We start from the raw sequence: 19,847 nt of genomic DNA on the forward strand, positions 1-19,847 counted from the left end.
TACAAAAGAAAAGAAATTCAAAAATTTGTCCATTCTCAGCCCCCTCCAAAGAATAGGATTCAGAATGATGACGATGATGATGAGGAGGAGGATGAAGATGATGATGAAGATGGCTAAAATTTACTGAGGAATTACACACACTCAGCATTGTCTTCAGCATTTTGGTGCAGATAAACTCAATTACTCATCACAGTACCTCCATGTTGAAGATACCACTATTACCCCCATTTTAGAGATGAGGAAGCTGGGCCTCAGCGATGTTAGGTAACTTGTCTACGTTCAACCAGCTGAAAAGGAGCAGGGCCTGCTTGAGTCCAGCCTATCTGGCTCCAGAGCCTCTGCTTACCACACCCAGGGCTCTGAGACCCAGAACTTGGCCTCCTGGCTGCAGTACAGATAAGGCTCTAATCCATTATCCTCCATCGACCAACCCTACACCCAAAACACCCACACCCCAAACTCTGTCTCAAAATAACCTTCACAGGAGTGGGTGGGACCCAACAGGTAAGAGGTGGGGTGGTGCCCAATGAGGCACCCCTCCCGGAAGAAAAACACAGGGGAGTGGACGGACAGGAAACCCCGCATTTTTCATTCCCAGCACCAATGGCTGGAGGGTCCCTGGAAGCCTTCTGTTTGGGAGATGGCCAACAGGGAAGCAGCCCAATTCCTGGGTGACTTTTCCATAAGCCAGTTTTCATCAGCATAAGAATAGCCCTGCTCCAGGGCGGCTGAGGCTGAGGCCCTTTGTTAGAAAATATTCTGCTTCCCCAGCCCAGCTGCGGAGAGGTGGGAACCACAGACAGCCCTGGGCACAGACAGGCCGAATGGCCACTCTAGGGCAGGCGGTGAACAACTGCTGAGTCCGCACAGGATTCGGTCCCTGCCCTCACAGGACTCACTCCTCCCTGCTCCTTGGCCAACTGGCACACACCAGGCCCGGCTGTCGGGCCAACTCCTTCACAGGCTTCAAACCCACTGAGATTAACAAACCAGACCTGCTCTCCGACAGCAGCCTGGCCCGCTCCTTTAAGAGGCAGCTTCTTGTGCCGGTCTTCCCTGGGGAAGATGGGCATGGAAAGGTGGCAGCAGTTGCCCCACTGTGGGAAAGAATAAACAGAAAGATGCTGCAGACCTGGGCGGCCTGAAGACAGGTGGGGGCCATGGAAGGGGCAGCCATCAGGCTGGTTTCAGGTTTAGAGGACGTCTGACTTGGTCACCACCTCTCTGTTCCCGCCACTGTGCCATCCTGGACCATGCCACCATCAATGCTTACCTGTGGTCACTGCAGCAGCATCCTAAGTGGTCCCCACAATCATCTCGTCAGCCTCTTCATGCCCACCCCAAGCTGTGCCCTCTGCTTCCGCCACAGGGCAGGCTGCTCTCGGCTCCTCAAAAGGGCTGCACTCTACTCTGAAGACCTGCGTGCCACACTGTCTGTACATCATGCCTGATTAAAAGCTACAATAGGGATGGGCGTGGTGACTCCTGCCTGTAATCCCAGCACTTTGGGAGGCTGAGGCAGGCAGATCATTTGAAGTCAGGAGTTCAAGACCAGCCTGACCAACATGATGAAACCTGTCTCTACTAAAAATACAAAAAAATTAGCCGGGTGTGGTGGCACACGCCTGTAGTCCCAGCTACTCGGGAGGCTGAAGCAGGAGAATTGCTTGAACCCAGGAGGCAGAGGTTGCAGTGAGCTGAGATCACGCCACCGCACTCCAGCCTGAGCGACAGAGTGAGATTCCGTCTCAAGCAAACAAACAAAAAACAACAACAGACCAGCATAGTATATCACATGCATGTAATCCCAGCACTTTGGAAGGCCAAGGATCCTTGAGCTCGGGAGTTTGAGACCAGCCTGGGCAACATGGGGAGACCCTGTCCCTACAAATATAAAAAAAAATTAGCCAGGTATGGTAGCATACACCTGTGGTCCCAGCTACTCCTGTGGAGGTTGAGGCAGGAGGACTGCCTGGGGCATGACAGTGCCACTGCACTCCAGCCTGAGTGACAGAGCAAGACCCTGTCTCAAAAAAAAAAAATAAAAATAAAAAATGACAATAAAGCCACGGATACAAGAATCTCATTAGAAAAACTTGGCAGAGTATATAAAAGTTTCCTCCCAACCGGGCATGGTGGCACACGCCTGTGATCCCAGCTACTCAGGAGGCTGAGGCAGGAGAATCGCTTGAACCCGGGAGACAGAGGTTGCAGTGAGCCAAGATCACACCACTGCACTCCAGCCTGGGCTACAGAGTGAGACTCTGCCTCAAAAAAAAAAAAAAAAAAAAAAAAAAAAAAAATTATCCAATTGGGGCCGGCAGTTAATTGAAAGAGCTGGTCAAAGCAACTTTTGTTAAAGAACACCTAAGTTCTCTACACATCTATTACTTTTTTACATATCTCACATTAAATGGAAACATACACCTATTCCTTGGCCGGCCTTCCTGGCCTTTTCTCTGAGTGTGGGCTTGCCAACCACAGCTCCTGGATTGTTATTTTCTAGTTTTGGTTTCTTTAAAGCAGAACAAAAACTTAAAGTCATTGGAACTTAAAGGCAAAGGAAGCTGGGTATGAAAACCTTCTGGGTTTTTACCAAATGTCCCTGATGTTTAGTTATCATGTCTGCATCTTTTTCAACAGGAACATTATCTGAGTGATTCCAAAGTCATCCCAAAGTAGTCAATAGGTATTTCTAGAAAGAATTTCTTTCTCCACTCGCTCTGAGGTGCAGCACAGGTGCTTCAGCGCTCAGACTGTGTGCTGCTGGATTCAAACTCCAACTCAGTTACTTACTAGCTGATGACCTTGGCTAAGTTATTTAACCTCTCTGTGCCCGTTCCCCACATGTAAAATTGGGGTTTCAGCTATTATTGTTGCTTCATTGGTTCCCAGGATGTTAAATTCAATTATGTAATTACAAGTACAACTGCCATGAACAGGTTTGGGAACCAACACTTGACTCTTGATAAGCATCTGACTTAACTGACGGAGCTGCACGCAAAGGGTGAGCTAGAGACTGGCCCACTGCTGTGAGCGTTCAGCATGCCAAGGGCCTTAGTCAGTAAGTTTCACACAAGGAAACAGAAAACATCAGGTAACCCGGGTCAGTGACGCCCATGATAGTTAAGAACGACTGTTCTAAATCTGCCTCCATCTGTCATCCAACCCTGGCCACACCTGGGGAGAATCACCTGGGGATGTGTAAACAATACGACATCCTGGCAACCCCAGAGACTGATATAAGTGGTACCAGGTGGGGCCTGGGCATTTCTCAAAGCTCCTAGATCTTTACCAGCTGGGATAAGCACCCGAGGGCTAGAAGGGAAGCCCTTGGAGGGCAGGGCCCGCCTCTCTGATCTCACAACTGGACACACAGTGCCTGGCATGGTTCCTGGCCACAGCGGGCCCTCACATCCTAGCTTTTAAAGGAGTATATGGTGGCCACTAGGTTTCAAGCACCAGGGCACAGGCTTGATCCCCTCTTCCCAGCTTCCCTATTGTGCCAGTGGGCAGAAACCAACCACACAATGTTGCTGAGGCCGTGCCCAAGGAGCAGACAAAGGCACCAATGGGAAGCCTCAGGGGGGAGCAACACTTCCCCCAGAAACAGTTCCAGGAGGCACCAGGCGCCGGCCAGGGCTGCAGTTAATCATTCACCCCACAACACAGGAAGTGAGCCCTACGCCAGTCCCAGCCCCAGGGCTTCCTGAGCTCGGGGCAGGTCCGCAGTCCACACATCACCCAGACAGAGGACAGCCCAGCCCAGCCACAGGTGAGGCGGCCTGATGGCCTGGGGCAAAGGCCCTCGGTCCAGTCTCTTCCCCGTCCACCCCAAGTCTGACTTCTCTCAGGAGGGACTCATGAACACGTGCCCTGAGCACCCCCAAAATGACATCACACAAGGGCAGAAAGGAGCTGAAGGGGGAACGTGAAAGGCAGAAAGGGAGCCGTGGTTGCCAGGCAACCAGCCCTAGCCCACCTTTGTTTGTTTGGTGACAGCAACTAAGGTCTGGTCAGGGCCGCTTGGCCACGCTCATGCCTTTTCCTCTCAACAGTTGCTTCTTTGAGTCAGGGTGCAGCTCTGGTCACCTGGCGGCCTCTTCAGCTCAGCCCTCCACAAAGTGTGAGCCTGAAGGACCACCCTGAATTGCCCTTGTAGGACCCAGAACAGCTACCAGCAGAATCAGGTAATGGCTCCCTCCTTCTCCACCTGGGCTGCCCTCACCTGGCTATGGGCTTGCAGTCTGTGATAAGGAGCTCCGCTTCTAGAGGACTCCTAAGTTCTATTCTCAGCTGCTCCAAGGAGGCTACCGAGGCCTCAGCTGGAGTTGGCCCCTCCTCGGCTCCTATACGCTCTCTCAAATGCCTCCCAAATGTTTGGCAGTTGGGGCAGGAAAAACAGGGAGACTCTATCATGATGCTTTTTAGATTCTAGCCAAGTAGGTCTCAGGGATGAGAGAGAGTCCTTGCTCACACTTGCTACTCAGGAAAGAAGGACTGGAGAATCCAGGGGCATCCCCCAGGAAGAATCCAGGATCCCACTTCTTGCGCCAGTCCTGGCTCCTGTATCTAGAGCGGGGGAAATGCCATTTGCTGCTGGCTGCAGGCATCCAGCACAAAGACTCTAGCCCTTTCATGTCCCCTGGCTGCCGGGCGGGCCGGCTGCTCACAGAGGCTGCTACAGAGGCTGGAGTCGGCGGGCAGAGCATAGCACCTGGGACAGGGCCCGGGAGGGCTGCCTGCACTCAGGTCCTCTGTCCCTCTTTTCCAGATTCTCATGGACCAACTGGTATTCAAAGAGACAATCTGGAATGATGCGTTCTGGCAGAACCCCTGGGACCAGGGGGGCCTGGCAGTGATTATCTTATTCATCACCGCTGTCCTGCTTCTCATCTTATTTGCCATCGTGTTTGGTTTACTCACTTCCACAGAAAACACTCAGTGTGAAGCGGGTGAAGAGGAGTGACCTGACTTCCTGGGGACTGAGATGGCAGCAGGGGAGGCGAGCTGACCTGCCCCCATTCCAGTGGTGGGCCCCTTTGCAGTTCCCTCTGGCTCAGGGGCCAAGCCCTGGTGTCTTCCTTTCCCACCAGGAAAAAGTCTAGTAAAATACTGTATCTGGCTTAGGGTTGGTCAGACTAGTAAGATGGGGAGGCTGGTCTGAGACCAATTCTGGCTCCTTGACCCTATTGTTTTTAGGGTTCCCCGACCAGAACCCTAAAAGCACATGGAGGGGACGGCTCCACTGCCTCAGGTGGAAGGAGCTATGGCTAACAAGGTTCTCTAACAGGCTCACAGGCCCAGCCAGCAATTTCACAAATCCTTGACAGAGAAAGACACAACCAAATGAAATAAAAATTCCTTTTCAAATCTGCTAACTTGTGAGAGCTCATTTTTAATCCAGATAGAGCCACCAGAGCAAGCTTCCCGAACAAAGCCGCACCGGGGCCTGCACGCTGTAGCCTGCCTGTCTCCAGCCATCTCGCCCACCCCATCCCGCCCTGCCCCTGGGTTCTCAGCGTGTCTTTCAATTCTTGAATATGCTGTGTTCTCTCCCACCACAGGGCATTTGCACATGCTATTCTCATTGACTGGGATGCTCTCCCTCACACCACACTTTACTCTATGGCCTAGTTAGTCCTTCCTCATCCTTTGTATCTCTGTTTGAACCTGACTCCCTCAGGTAAATCTTCCCTAACCCTCGAGGATTAGGGTAAGGCCACTTGTTTTATACTCTCGAAACACCATTTACAGGACTTATATGTCTTTGTTGTTGTTGTTTCTTTGTTTTTGAGACGCAGTCTTGCTCTGTCACCCAGGCTAGAGTGCGGTGACGCTATCTGAGCTCACTGCAAACTCCACCTCCCGGGTCACGCCATTCTCCTGCCTCAGCCTCCTGAGTAGCTGGGACTACAGGCTCCCACCACCGTGACCGGCTAATTTTTTTGTATTTTTAGTAGAGATGGGGTTTCACCGTGTTAGCCAGGATGGTCTCCATCTCCTCACCTTGTGATCCACCCGCCTCAGCCTCCAAAGTGCTAGGATTACACGCACGAGCCACGGCGCCCGGCCTTTTTTTTTTTTTTTTTTTAGATGGGGTCTCACTCCCATCACCCAGGCTGCAGTGCAGTGGCACCATCTCGGCTCACTGCAGATTCGACTTCTGAGTTCACATGATCCTCCCATCTCAGCCTCCTGAGCAGCTGGGACTACAGGCGTGTGCCACCATGCCTGGCTAATTGTGGTTTTTGGTTTTTTTTTTTGTATTTTTAGTAGAGACAGGGTCTTGCCATGTTGCCCAGGCTGGTCTTGAACTCCCAGGCTCAAGCGATCCTCCCACTTCAGCCTCCCAAAGTGCTGGTATAACAGGTATGAGCCACCATGGCCGGCTCTGGGACGGGGCTGTTTCTGCCCACTAGTGTATCCCCCATGTCCAGTGTGCCTGGCACAGAGCTGGCATCAGTCAATATTTATCAGCTGAATAAATGAATGAATGAGTAAACACACAGAGAAACAAGAAGATGCCAGGCTGTTGGGCACCCCCAGCCCCAAGATCCCAGGAAACAACAGGGCCCAATTCAATCCAGGTCTAAACACAAGGCTGCTCTTCCATCTCAAGATGCCGAGGCCTCAAGCTGGAGGTTGCTTCAAACCTAATAACTGTTCCCTGTGACACTAAAAGACACTCATTGTTATGAATAATCAAACCCTGCTTTTTCAAGGCTGCAGCCCAGAGAAAGTAGCTACAGATAGAGAAGAGAGGAAAACCGCTGGCTGCCACAGCCCCGCCTCATTAGTTAACTGACCTGAGTATCTTTTCTGCTGGTCCCACTCCCATGTGCCTCAGACCCCACAACAAACTGACAAGAAACCTACAGCTTCCTTTGCAGAAATGCACCCACTTCTGCTGAGCCCACCCCACTAGCTCTGTCCCTCACTGCCAGGTGCCCACCCCAAGGGATCGCTGGTGGGAGGCTGCTTCGACCTCAGCCTCCAATGAGAACTATTCTTAGGAAGCAAATATCTGGTGGAGAAGGGGCTTTTTCTTTGTGCTACACGCCAGTTATGCAATAAAGAAACATTCACTTATTCAAAGAACAGTAGCCAATACAGACATACCAGCAGCGTTTATTCCAGCCTGCTGCCTGGATTTCAGAATCATCACATGTAGCAAAGGAGACAGGCACAAGGCTGCTCAAGAGGCAGCGCAACACCGTCACCTGTACTCCTTGAGTCCACAGATGCCTGGACCCCAGCCCCTGGCAACCAGGCCACTGATGCACTAAGAAGTCCCAGCTCCCCGGAAGGTGACAGGAGAAATGAAGGCAGAGGCCCTTGGGAGGACCTGTTCCCTTGCCTGGCAGGCTGAGCAGACCCTGGGGACAGGCAGAGTTAACCCTCCAGAGAGCATTCCAGAGCCTCAGACAGCCCCAGAGCTTTTTTCAGCAAAGAGGACTCACAATGAACAGGAACACTTGGCCCTTTCATTCCTCACCAGAAATAAGAGCTCTGCTCAAGAAGCCTAAGAAGGCCAAATTTAGCAACTCCCATATTAATTGTGCTTGAAAAGGGCTCTGGTCGCAAAGGCTGCAGGCAAGGGTGGTCCTGGCACTGCAGCCGACCACTTTTGCTGGGCGTGGTCTTGCCACAGAGGCCAAATTAGAGACGGCAGTTTGGAGAAGAAAATAGCTTCAGTCCAGAAGCCACCGACTCACTGGTCAACAGGAGGAGGTGGAAATAAAAACACACAGCCCAAAGAGTCTCTCTGATTTCCTCGCTTTTTTCTTGCAAAAACCAAGATGGCCCAGGTGTACGCAAATGAGCACGCCACTGAAAATCAGGAGACGGGTGTTTAGTGGCCTCAGTCTACCATGAGCTTCGTGACTGTGACCTCTCTGGACCTCAATTTATTCACCTCTAAGTCTGAAGCAATCACGTCAGCGTCATCCGACAGGATCATTCCATGAGATGAGATGAATCCAAGAGCTTTTTAGACCAAAATGTAAAAACTCCTTCTGGGTGTCTCTCATGCAGGCACTCACAGCTCCGCATGCCTGGACACAACCTGACTACACCAAGCAGCCCTCAGACTCTTTCCGTGGCCCCTGCCCCATCGCCTGCAGATGCAGGTAAAACAGATGCGTGAGTTCAAAGCACATGACTCCCCGAGGTAAGCGGGGCCACAGGTTTCTGTGCGGGTCCTGGATAAGGGTGAGGACTACTCAAGTGATGCCAGAAGTCCCAGCTCGGTGGCACATGATGACCACAAAGCCGACGGCTCAGAGCTGGTCACATCCCTTGGAACTGAGTGGCTTGTGGGGCCAGCCATCCCAGAAGAGGGTGGAGTGGAGGGAAGGACACCACTCAGAATACTGAGCAAATCCCCACACTGCGAGAGATCCCGGGGCCTCCAATAGAGAAGAGCAAGGTCCTGACTTCCACGCTGCCCAACACAATGGCCTTTGCAGGCAGGTGTCCCTTGGTAGCCTACGGGCTGTCTTATGTCAGCTGCTTAACTAGGGCGTGCCGGGGAAGTAAATGATCTCACTGACACTTTGCTCCACATATAAAATAAGTCACTTACCCCAGTTCTTCACAGAAGGTCACCAGGGCATCAAAGGCCATGATAGTGGCTTTATCAGATGCTTTGTTTCCTCTCTTTACCTGGGGACAAAAAATGACCACTTAGCAAGTCTTATAGAATTGGACTACCTTAGAGCCACAAAAAGTAATGAGGAGGCCGAGTGCGGTGGCTCACGGCTGTAATCCCAGCACTTTGGGAGGCTGAGGCAAGAGGATCATTTGAGGTCAGGAGTTCGAGACCAGCCTGACCTACATGGTGAAACCCTGTCTCTACTAAAAATACAAAAAAATTAGCCAGGTGTGGCAGCGCATGCCTGTAGTCCCAGCTACTTGGGAGACTGAGGCAGAAGAATCACTTGAACCCAGGAGGTGGAGGTTTCAGCGAGCTGAGATCATGCCACTGCACTCCGTCTCAAAAACAAAAAAAAGTAACAAGGGAGAAAAATATTAAATGACAGTAATAAAGCCATTTACAAAAGTGTCCCCAAACCTGACTATGTATCATAACCCCCAGACTACTGAACTGAATTTTCTGGGATGAGCTTTTGAGAGTTTCCGAAAAGCTTCTCAGGAGGTTCTCATGCAAAGGGCCCACAGACTGGCGTTTAGGAAGCGCTATATAATAGCACCTATTTTAATAATAGTAAATACACGCACAAATGTTGTGAACTTAACAAATATGAACACATATACTTCTGTGTATATTGGAGGGAGATATATTAAAAGGTTAAGTGACTCTTCTTGATAAGCTTAAAACATGAATTTAAAATACAATTTAAAACCTGTAATCCCAGCACTTTGGGAGACTGAGGTGGGCGGATCACCTGGGGTCAAGAGTTCGAGACCGGCCTTGCCAACATGGTGAAACTCCATCTCTACTAAAAATACAAAAATTAGCCAGGCATGGTGGTGCATGTCTGTGATCCCAGGTACTCAGGAGGCTGAGGCAGGAGAATCACTTGAACCCGGGAGGCAGAGGCTGCAGTGAGCTGAGATCGTGGCACTGCACTCCAGCCTGGGCAACAGAGCAAGACTCCATCTCAAATAAAATAATAAAATAAAATAAAATAATGCTTGACCTGCCGACTCAGAAACCCATGTGGGGTGGGGGTGGGCAGCTGCCAGCTACACCAGGAGAGCAAGATTCCCAAGCCCTTCAGTTGGCACCCAAGGGGCCAGTGTGCACCGCTTGGATCACACAACCAGAAAACAGGAGGACCCCAAAGGTTTCCTGAGTCTCTACTTACCAGGGAGGCTGTGTGCGGCCCTGCCAGCTCATGCCTGAGCACAGCATCCCAGATGGGGCAGAGCAGGGTACGGCTGGGCAGGGGAGGTGGGCTCTGGAAGGTGCTAATGGTAGCAGACAGGGTGTTGCCTCCTGCCTGCAGGTAGGGAGCACCCTGAATGAGTGGGCTGAGCTGGGCTGGTCACCAGGCCTGGACCCACAGCTCCTTTGGCTATGGACTAATATCAGAGGAGTGGCTTATGGGAAGTGGATAGCAGGAAGCGCTGAGGCCTGGCTCCTGAGCGCAGGGTAAAGCTGGGGGAAGGAGATGGTACTGTGAAGGCAGATAAAGGGGCAAGAGCCTCAGGTTTCTGTCCCCCACCCCACTTCCCTGGGGCTTTCCAAACCAAAGCCTGCAACTAACTTAAAAGGAAGAAAAAGCACTTAAGTTACCAACAACTACCAAACTCCCCCAAAGCCCCTCTCACAAAATCCAAACTGTTTTCTCATCTCCACTCCTGCCTCCCCCACACAATATAGTTTCCTGTTTTCTTTTTAAAATGTTGCCTGCCACCTCTCCACCTGGGAAACCCAAGGCATGACTGCCGGTTGCTGGTGACAGGCACACAGCAGGCAGAGCCCCATCTTTGGTGGTGGGGCGGAGGGAGGTGGGGGCACCAGTCCCTGCCACATCCTCAATCCGCAGACACTCATCAGCCAGCCTTCCCTTCGGCTCCCACTAGAGGGGAGTAGGGCAATAGCAGGTGGTCCCCACAGCTGAGCAACAACAGCTCCAGGCCTTCCCACCAGGAAGACCTCTGCACCCTTATCCAATTCAAAGTACAGGCTCACCTTGGGCCAGGAACCACTATTAGGTAAGGAATGGGCACTATACATTTCAAATGTGGACACCTGGTCAGGGCAGTGGAACTCTAAAGATGGCAGCCAACTTCCGTCCTTGCCCATTCCTGGAGGTAATTTCCCTCTTAGTGACCGAAGCTCTGGTGCAGCTCTGCTCAGAGACCGTTCCTGGCTTCACTCTGTTATAAGCCTGTCTATGGACTTGTGGCTGAATCAACTAGCAGAATACTGAGCATTTGTGAATGATGTGATTATTCATCAGCGGCCTTTTTTGTGTACATGTCTATTTGCCAACATATCCTTTTAAAATACTGTGAATTATTTAATACAGAAAAGGAAAAAAAGAGCCCGGGCATGGTGGCTCATGCCTGTAATCCCAGAACTTTGGGAGGCTGAGGTAGGTGGATCACTTGAGGTCAGGAGTTCGAGACCAGCCTTGCCAATGTGGTGAAACCTGTCTCTACTAAAAATACAAAAATTAGCCAGGCGTGGTGGTGGGCGCCTGTAATCCCAGTTACTTGGGGGGCTGAGGCATGAAAATTGCTTGAACCTGGGAGGTGGAGAATGCAGTGAGCTGAGATTGCGCCACTGCACTCCAGCCTGGATGACAAAGACTGTCTGAAAAACAAAACAAAACAAAACAAAACAAAAAAACCCCAAAAAACAAAAACCAGACACTGATATCTGAGACATCATCTATTGAGTTTCTGCTTTGGGCAGGTAACTCATCCCCACCAATACACACAAATACACACAGATTCTGTACCCCCAACTTCCCAATATGTTTACAACACAATTTCTTATTAAATCCATATTTTCCTTATTATGACTATGTCAACAGAGTTCACAGCTAAACCGAAGTGATTGCATTTTTATATTTCCCGTGATCACATTTCCTTTCTTGTGTAACTGTGTTTCCCCTGAAATAGCTTTGTTTTTCTCCATTTACTTAGATTTCAGTATGTTATTAATTCACCCCTAACTGTCCTAACATAATGAACAATTCATTTCGATAGGAGCCAGAGATGCCAGCTTCCACTTTGATGTTTAGAACCTTCCTTCCTGGAGTCTTCTGCCCCCTAGTGCAATCTGGACCAGTTTTCCCTAGGCCTGGGACACAGCTGTCTTTCCGGACTACTCTCCAATATTGTCCTGTGCCAAGACTTACTCCTGGGTAAGTTTCCATCTTTGCTTTCTAGGTTTACTGCCTCTCTACAATGGAGAACATCCTTTAATAGCTTCTGAGACATGACATACCAGGGGAAAGTTTTGGAAACCTTTGTTATCTGAAGATGTCTTTTTTTTTCCTTCAAGTTTCCACATACAGCATTGAATTTTTATTTGTTTATTTATTTATTTTTTTGGAGACAGAGTCTTGCTCTGTCACCCAGTCTGGAGTGCAGTGGCATGATCATAACTCACTGCAGCCTTGAATTCCTAGGCTCAAGCAATCCTCCCAGCTCAGCATCCTGAGTAGCTAGAACTACAGGCGCACATCACCATGCTCAGCTAATTTTTTTTATTATTATTAGTTTTTGAAACAGGGTCTCACTCTGTTACCCAGGTTGGAGTGCAATGGTATGATCTCAGCTCACTGCAGCCTTGACCTCCTGGACTCAAGTGATCCTCCCACCTCAGCCTCTTGCGTAGCTGGAACTACAGGTGCATACCACCACACCCAGCTAATTTTTAAATATTTTGTAGAGATAAAGTCTTGTTACATTGCCCAAACTACTCAAACTCCTGGCCTCAAGAGATCCTCCCATGTCATTCTCCCGAAGTGTTGGGATTACAAGCATGAGCCACCTCACCCAGCCTAACATTTTTAAACATGTCATTTGATAAATTTTTCTGGGAACTTTCTTTTCATATTATTTGCTTTTCATATCCTTTGTTCAAGCGATTTTCCTACTTCAGCCTCCCGAGTAACTGGGATTACAGGAGCCCGGCACCACGCGCGGCTAATTTTTGTATTTTTAGTAGAGACGGGGTTTCACCATGTTGGCCGGCTGGTCTCGAACTACTGGCCTCAAGTGATCCGCTCACCTTGGCCTCCCAAAGTGCTGGGATTACAAGCATGAGCCCCTGCGCCCGGCATTTTTTTTTTTTTTTTTTTTTGAGACAGAGTCTCGCTCTATCACCCAGGCTGGAGTGCAGTGGTGCAATCTGGGCTCACTGCAAGCTCCGCCTTCCGGGTTCATGCCATTCTCCTGCCTCAGCCTCCCGAGTAGCTGGGACTACAGGCGCCCGCCATGACGCCCAGCTAATATTTTTGTATTTTTAGTAGAGATGAGGTTTCACCATGTTAGCCAGGATGGTCTTGATCTCCTGACCTCGTGATCCGCCCACCTCGTCCTCCCAAAGTGCTGGGATTACAGGCGTGAGCCACCGCACCTGGCCTTTTTAAATTTTATTTTTATTTTGAGACAGGGTCTCACTTTGTCGCCCAGGCTGGAGTGCGGAGGCATGATCTCAGCTTACCGCAACCTCAACCTCCTAGGTTCAAGTGATTCTCCCACCTCAGCCTCCCCAGTAGCTGGGACTACAGGTGTGCGCCACCATGCTTGGCTAATTTTTGTATTTTTTTTGTTAGAGACGGGCTTCACTATGTTGGGCCGGATGGTCCTGAACTCCTAACCTCAGGTGATCTGCCTGCCTTGGCCTCCCAAAGTGCTGGGATTACAGGCAAGAGCCACTGCTCCTGGCCCCAGAGTTTGTTTTCTCTTGATGAGATTTTAGTTTTCTTCATCTAAATCAGTGGTTGTCAACCCTGGCCATATATTCAAAGCAACTGGGGAGCTTTTTTTGGTTTATTTTGAGACCGAGTTTCACTCTTGTTGCCCAGGCTGGAATGCAATGGTGCGATCTCGGCTCACCACAACCTCCACCTCGTGGGTTCAAGTCATTCTCCTGCTTCAGCCTCTTCCGAGTAGCTGGGATTACAGGCATGCGCCACCACACCTGGCTAATTTTGCATTTTTTTAGTAGAGACGGGGTTTCTCCATGTTGGTCAGGCTGGTCTCAAACTCCCGACCTCAGGTGATCTGCCCGCCTCAGCCTCCCAAAGTGCTGGGATTACAGGCGTGAGCCACCGCACCCAGCCTACTGGGGAGCTTTTTGAAAAAAACTCGTGTTAACAGCTTGTAACACTTATTCCTAAGTATTTTATAAGTTTTATTGTTGCAAATTAAGTTTTTTTTTTGTTTCTATTTCTAGGTACTTATGGTAATGTGGAGAAAAGCTACTGATTTTTTTTTTCCTCGGCTCTCATCTGACTAGAGAAAAGCTACTGATCTTTAAACTATTTCTCTTATATTCAACCAGTTTGCCAGGTTTTCTTATGAATTTGAGTAGATTTCTAGTAGGGTTTTTGTGTTTCTAGGCACAATGTGTTGTCATTTCTACCTGCTGTTGTCTTCTCTCCTACTTTCATTATCCTTGCGAATTTATGTATATTTATCCTTCTATTGTCTTTTTTTTTTTTTTTTTTTTTTGAGACAGAGTCTCGCTCTGTCCCCCAGGCTGGAGTCCAGAGGCGTGATCTCGGCTCACTGCAAGCTCCACCTCCTGGGTTCACGCCCTTCTCCTGCCCCAACCTCCCAAGTAGCTGGGACTACAGGCGCCCGCCACCACGCCCGGCTAATTTTTTGTATTTTTAGTAGAGACGGGGTTTCACCATGTTAGTCAGGATGGTCTTGATCTCCTGACCTCGTGATCCACCCGCCTCGGCCTCCCAAAGTGCTGGGATTACAGGCGTAAGCCATCGCGCCTGGCCCCTTTATTGTCATTTTGGCAGAGATTAGAAATAAGTACTTATAGGCTGGACATGGTGGCTCACGCCTGTAATCCCAGCACTCTGGGAGCCTAAGGTGGGAGGCTCACTTGAGCTCAGGAGTTTGAGACCAGCCTGGGTAACATAACAAGACCTCGTCTCTATAAAACAAACAAACAAAAAACAAGGGAAGATTAAGCCAGGTGCAGTGGCACATGCCTCTGGTCCCAGCGACTTGAGAGGCAGAGGCAGGAGGATCACTCGAGCCCAGGAGTTCGAGGGTATACTGTGCTATGATTACGCCTGTGAATCACCACTGCACTTGAGCCTGAGCAACATAGTGAGACCCCATCTCTTTAACAAAAGAAACAAGGCAGTACTGATCTTGACCACATAAAATAACATGTACACAAAAGATAATATTAAGGCCAGGAGCAGTAGCTCACACCTGTAATCTCAGTAGTTTGGGAGTTTGAGGCAGGAGGATTACTTGAGCCCAGGAGTCATGAGACCAGTCTGGGCACCATAGTGAAACCCCATCTCTGCCAAAAACTGAAAAAAAAATTAGCTGGGCGTGGTGGCACACACCTGTGGTCCCAGCTACTCAAGGTGGGAAGATTATTTATGGCCAGGAGTTAGATAGAGGCTGCTGTGAACCATGACTATGCTACTGCACTTTAGCCTGGGTGACAGTGAGAGACCTTGTCTCTTTAAAAAAAAAAAAAAAAAAAAAAAGGTGGGCACAGTGGCTCATGCTTGTAACCCCAACACTTTGGGAGGCCGACGCAGGAGGATCACGAGGTCATGAGATTGAGACCATCCTGGCCAACATGGTGAAACCTTGTTTCTACTAAAAATACAAGCATTAGCTGGGCACGGTGGCATGCACCTGCAATCCCAGTTACTCAGGAGGCTGAGGCAGAAGAATCGCTTGAACCCGGGAGGCGGAGGTTGCAGTGAGCCGAGATCATGCCATTGCACTCCAGCCTGAGCGACGGAGTGAGACTCTGTCTCAAAAAAAAGAAAGAAAAAAAAAAAGCTAGTATTAAGATAATTTAAATATTTAAATATTTAGAAAGAAAAAGTCTAACCTAGCTTGTTGTAAGCTGCCTACCTAACCAATACGCCATTTCCCTTTGCTATACTTACAGGTTGGGAGCAGCCTCCTCTAGCTTACACAAGCATCATCAGAGTTCAGAAATCAGCTTCACAAAACTGGAGAGTGGTGGGTCAGACTGAAAGACCTTCTACTGCCCAAGCCTTACCTGGAGTTTTGCTACTTCCTTCCTGATCAGGAAGCTGACTTGGTCCCGGTCATTCCTGGAGTAATAGAGACGGCACCAGGAAGGCTTCCCATCCCTGCCAGCCCGGCCAGACTCCTGGTAGTACCCAGCCATAGACTTGGCAATATTCCAATGGGCGACAAACCTGTAGGATCCAAAGGGACAAGCAGCATGAGATGGTGGAGAAGCTGAGTGTCCTTTGGAGGAGTAATCATGACTAGGAGAGCAGGGAGGCCAGCAGATAGGGAGGGAGAGGGATAGTCTCAGAGTTAGAATAGTTAAGACACCTGTAGCCCATCAGCACGTCTCCCTTCTAGAAGCAGCCCAGCTTAGAGGCCACAGCAGGAGTTAAGGGGGGGCAAATCCAGCACATATGAGGGGCCAAAAAACTCAGCCAGGGCCCAGTGGAAAAAATACTGGACCTAAAGAAACAAAATGAGGCTCTGCCACTTATGAGCTATGCAAATTTGAATAAGTTATTTATAACTTCTTTGGAGAGGGAAAGGAATAATATTTATTAAATACCTCCTATGAGCCAGTTTTTATATGTCTCATTTAATTGTTAGTCACCATCATGTGAGGTAGCCCATTCTCCAGAATATGAGATTCAGAAAGGTAAATTTGTACAAGGTTACACAGTAAAGGGTCAGCAGAGCTAGAATTTGGGCCTAGGGGTGTCTGCCTTCAAAACCGGCTCTTAAAAAGATACCACAGACCCAGGATTCATTTTATTTATTTTGCTTGTTTTTTATTTTATTTTATTTTTACATGGAGTCTTGCTCTGTCACCAGGCTGGAGTGCAGTGGAGCGATCTCAGCTCACTGCAACCTCCACCTCCCGGGTTCAAGCGATTCTCCTGCCTCAGCCTCCTGAGTAGCTGGGACTACAGGTGGGCGCCACCATGCCCAGCTAATTTTTGTATTTTTAGTAGAGACGGGGTTTCACCATGTTGGCCAGGATGGTCTCAATCTGTTGACCTCATGATCCGCCTGCCTCAGCCTCCCAAAGTGCTAGGATTACAGGCATACGCCACTGTGCCCAGCCTTGTTTTTTATTTTTCAAGACAGGGTCTTGCTCTGTTGCACACGCTAGAGTACAGTGGCACAATCACAGCTCATTGCAGCCTCAATCCCCGGCCTCAAGCAATCCTTCCACCTCGGCTTCCCAAGTATCCAGGACTACAGGCACATGCCACTATACCTGGCTAATTTTTAATTTTATAGAGATGGAGTCTTGCTATGTTGCCCAGGCTGGTCTCGAACTCCTGGGCTCAAGCAATCCTCCCATCTGGTCCTCCCAAAGTGCTGGAATTATAGGTGTGAACCACTACACCTGGCAGCATACCCAGGGTTCGAACTCTGATTCTAAAGTCGGTGTTCTTTCAAATGTAGTGCACTATAAAATTTCGTCCCTAACTCAGGGTCACTGTGAGGTTCACGAAGACCATGTATGCAAACATGCTCCGTAAATCATACAAGGTATTATTATTTGTCGTTAATCAGACCAAAGGGCTTCAGGCTGTAGCCCAAAATGCCTCTTGAAGGTCATGGCCAGATATAAAAGACTTCCTATTAGTTGCCAGTGTGGGGCTAGGAGGCTGGGATGCACCCCGACTCTTCTAGACTATTAGTAAGCAATAAAAAGGAATGATGGTTCTAAGAGCCTTGCCTTTGACCTTCCACAGGGAGTAGCTTAGAATACAGTCACACATTACTTAATGATGGGAATACATATTGTGTTTTGGTTTTTGGTGTTTTTGTTTGTTTTTTAAGACAGGGTCCTGGTCTGTTGCCCAGCCTGAAGTGCAGTGGCATGATCTCAGCTCACTGCAACCTCCGCCTCCCGGGCTCAAGCAATCCTCCCACCTCAGCCCCCCAAGTAGCTGGGACTACAGGCACGCACCACCACACCTGGCTAATTTTTATGTATTTTTTGTAGAGATGGAGGTTTGGCCACGTTGCCCAAGCTGGTCTCAAACTCGTGAACTCAAGCGATCCACCTGCCTTGGCTTCCCAAAGTGCTGGGATTACAGGTGTGGACCACTGTGCCCGGCCAGGGATACGTTCTGAGAAATGACTTGTTAGGCGATTTCATCATTGTGCAAACATTACGGTGGATAGTCTTTACATAAATCTAGATGGTACTGCAGCCTGCACAGCTAGGCTGTAAACATGTATGGAGTGTTAACTGCACTGAATATTGTAGGCAACTGTAATGCAAATCACTAGGCGATAAGAATTTTTCAACTCCATTACAATCTTACAGGATCTCAGTCTATGCAGTCTGTCATTGACCGAAACATCAACATGAGGTGCATGACTATAGTTCCTTTATTCCCACCTCCTCATAGGATCCACCTACTGAGATGTGAGTGAACGGGACTATGTTAAAGGACAAGCCTGACGGACTGCATGCTGCCCTATCCTGGGGGGTGCCAGAACCATGCCGTGCAGTCACCTGGGAGCAGGCCGCACAGGAGCTGTCAGCATTCAGGCTGTATTCTAAGGACTCTCTCCTGGAGCTTCCTTCCCCTCTAGCCCTCGAAGGAGCACATGCACCTGGTCCTTTGGGCATAGCACTAGGCAATCCACCCTGAGCCAGGCCCAGACCAGGAAGGCAGGGCAAGAACCAAAGCTCACCTGACATTGGCTTTATCCACTCCCATCCCAAAACTAATGGTTGCAACAATTACAGGGACCTTCTCCTCCATCCAGTCGTTCTGCACCAGCGTTCTTTCAGAGGCCTTCAGCCCTGTAAAGGAGGGGAAAATGGAGAAGGGAACTCACATTTCCCTTGGGTTTACCCGGGGTCTATTTTGGGTTTGACACTGTGTGCTAGGCACTTCACAAACCCTGAATCTTTCACTTCCCAGCTGTCTGACCTTAACATCAGGCGCTTAACTTTACTGAGCCTCAGCTGACAGGCACAAAGACCCTAGCCCATGTGTGGCACAGAGCATTTGGCAAAGGTTAGGGCCATGATTCAAGCCCAAGCCCGTTGGCCTCCAAAGCCTGTGCTCTTCCTACAACACCATTACCTTGGCTTGTAAAAACGTATCACCTGCTGCTGGGTAGGCATACAGTGGGAAGAACTCAGGAGTCACAATTCTCATTTTAGACCTCATTCATGTCTAGACTCCTTTTAGGGGATTTAAGTGAATCACTTTAGCTCTGCCTGAGTATCTGCAATAAGATGGTGGGTCACCTGATAACCAGGATCTGTAAAGAACAAGAGACCGGCTAAGAAGCCTCTGAGGGTGAAGAGACTCAAGTGGCCTGGGTGCCCCTTACCTGCATGGTAAGCCTTGGCGTTCACACCCCTGCAGCTGAGCTCTATGGCTAACTGTTCACAAGCCTCTCTAGTCCTGCAGTACACAATGCCGCAGCCAGATAACTGAATGGGGAGATGCAGGAAGAAAATAAGCATAGCAAGAACAGAACAATAGGCCCAGTGTAATGCACCCTGCTCTAAAAGAAGCTCTGTGTTCCTTCTCTCGTTGGCTTCAGTCTCTTCTGAGGCAGGACACCCAGTGAGGCTCTGTCACTTTATAAAAAACAGGAACAGGCTGGATGCAATGGTTCATGCCTGCAATCCCAGCACTTTGGGAGGCCAAGGTGGGGGGAATCACTTGAGGCCAGGAGTTAGAGACCAGCCTGGGCAACACGGAGAAACCCCGTCTCTGCTAAAAATACAAAATTAACCGGGAGTGGTGGCGCAGCATGCCTGTAATCTCAGCTACTTGGGAGGCTGAGGCAGGAGAATCGCTTGAACCCAGGAGGCGGAGGTTGTGGTGAGCCGAGATTGAGCCATTGCACTCCAGCCTGGGCAACAAGAGCAAAACTCCATCTCAAAAAAAAAAAACAGGCCAAAAGCTGCTCAAAACTCAACCTGTTTAACTTCTCTGCCTCCTCTTCATGAGCTTTGCATGGGCCTGCAGAGGCATCACACAGACTGGCTGGCTGCTTGCCTTCCACAGGATCCAGAACAAGGAAACCCTGGTAAGGAGGACAATGCCAGGAAGCCAAAGAGACAACTCTTTTTGTGCACAAGTTTTAGGAAGCCTGGCTGAGAAAGCTAGAAAAACCAAAGGTCTTAGAAGACCAATCTCCATCTCCATCAC

At 49.5% G+C, this 19,847-nt stretch overlaps 2 protein-coding genes across 9 annotated transcripts in view; one reads left to right on the forward strand and one right to left on the reverse strand.

The window, feature by feature from the left end:
• RECQL5 (RecQ like helicase 5) overlaps positions 1-19,847 on the reverse strand; it is a 40,557-nt gene that overhangs the window by 15,929 nt on the left and 4,781 nt on the right. For 7 of the 8 annotated variants that reach the window (XM_009433296.4, XM_063799281.1, XM_063799280.1 and 4 more), the window contains 4 exons: positions 19,018-19,120; positions 18,367-18,478; positions 15,710-15,872; positions 8,588-8,667 (listed from right to left, as the gene is read on the reverse strand). In XM_009433296.4, coding sequence (XP_009431571.2) covers positions 8,588-8,667; positions 15,710-15,872; positions 18,367-18,478; positions 19,018-19,120 — 458 coding nt within the window. Of the gene's footprint in view, positions 1-5,426; positions 8,121-8,587; positions 8,668-15,709; positions 15,873-18,366; positions 18,479-19,017; positions 19,121-19,847 lie in introns of those variants that run through there. The other variant, XM_009433297.4, reaches the window with a different exon arrangement.
• Positions 4,101-5,377, forward strand: SMIM6 (small integral membrane protein 6). Its single transcript, XM_016930888.3, has 2 exons — positions 4,101-4,190; positions 4,775-5,377. The coding sequence occupies exon 2, from the start codon at positions 4,781-4,783 to the stop codon at positions 4,967-4,969; it is 189 nt and encodes a 62-aa protein (XP_016786377.1). The 5' UTR covers positions 4,101-4,190; positions 4,775-4,780; the 3' UTR covers positions 4,970-5,377.

This window comes from Pan troglodytes, chromosome 19, assembly GCF_028858775.2.
Source record: "Pan troglodytes isolate AG18354 chromosome 19, NHGRI_mPanTro3-v2.0_pri, whole genome shotgun sequence".
NCBI lineage: Eukaryota > Metazoa > Chordata > Mammalia > Primates > Hominidae > Pan > Pan troglodytes.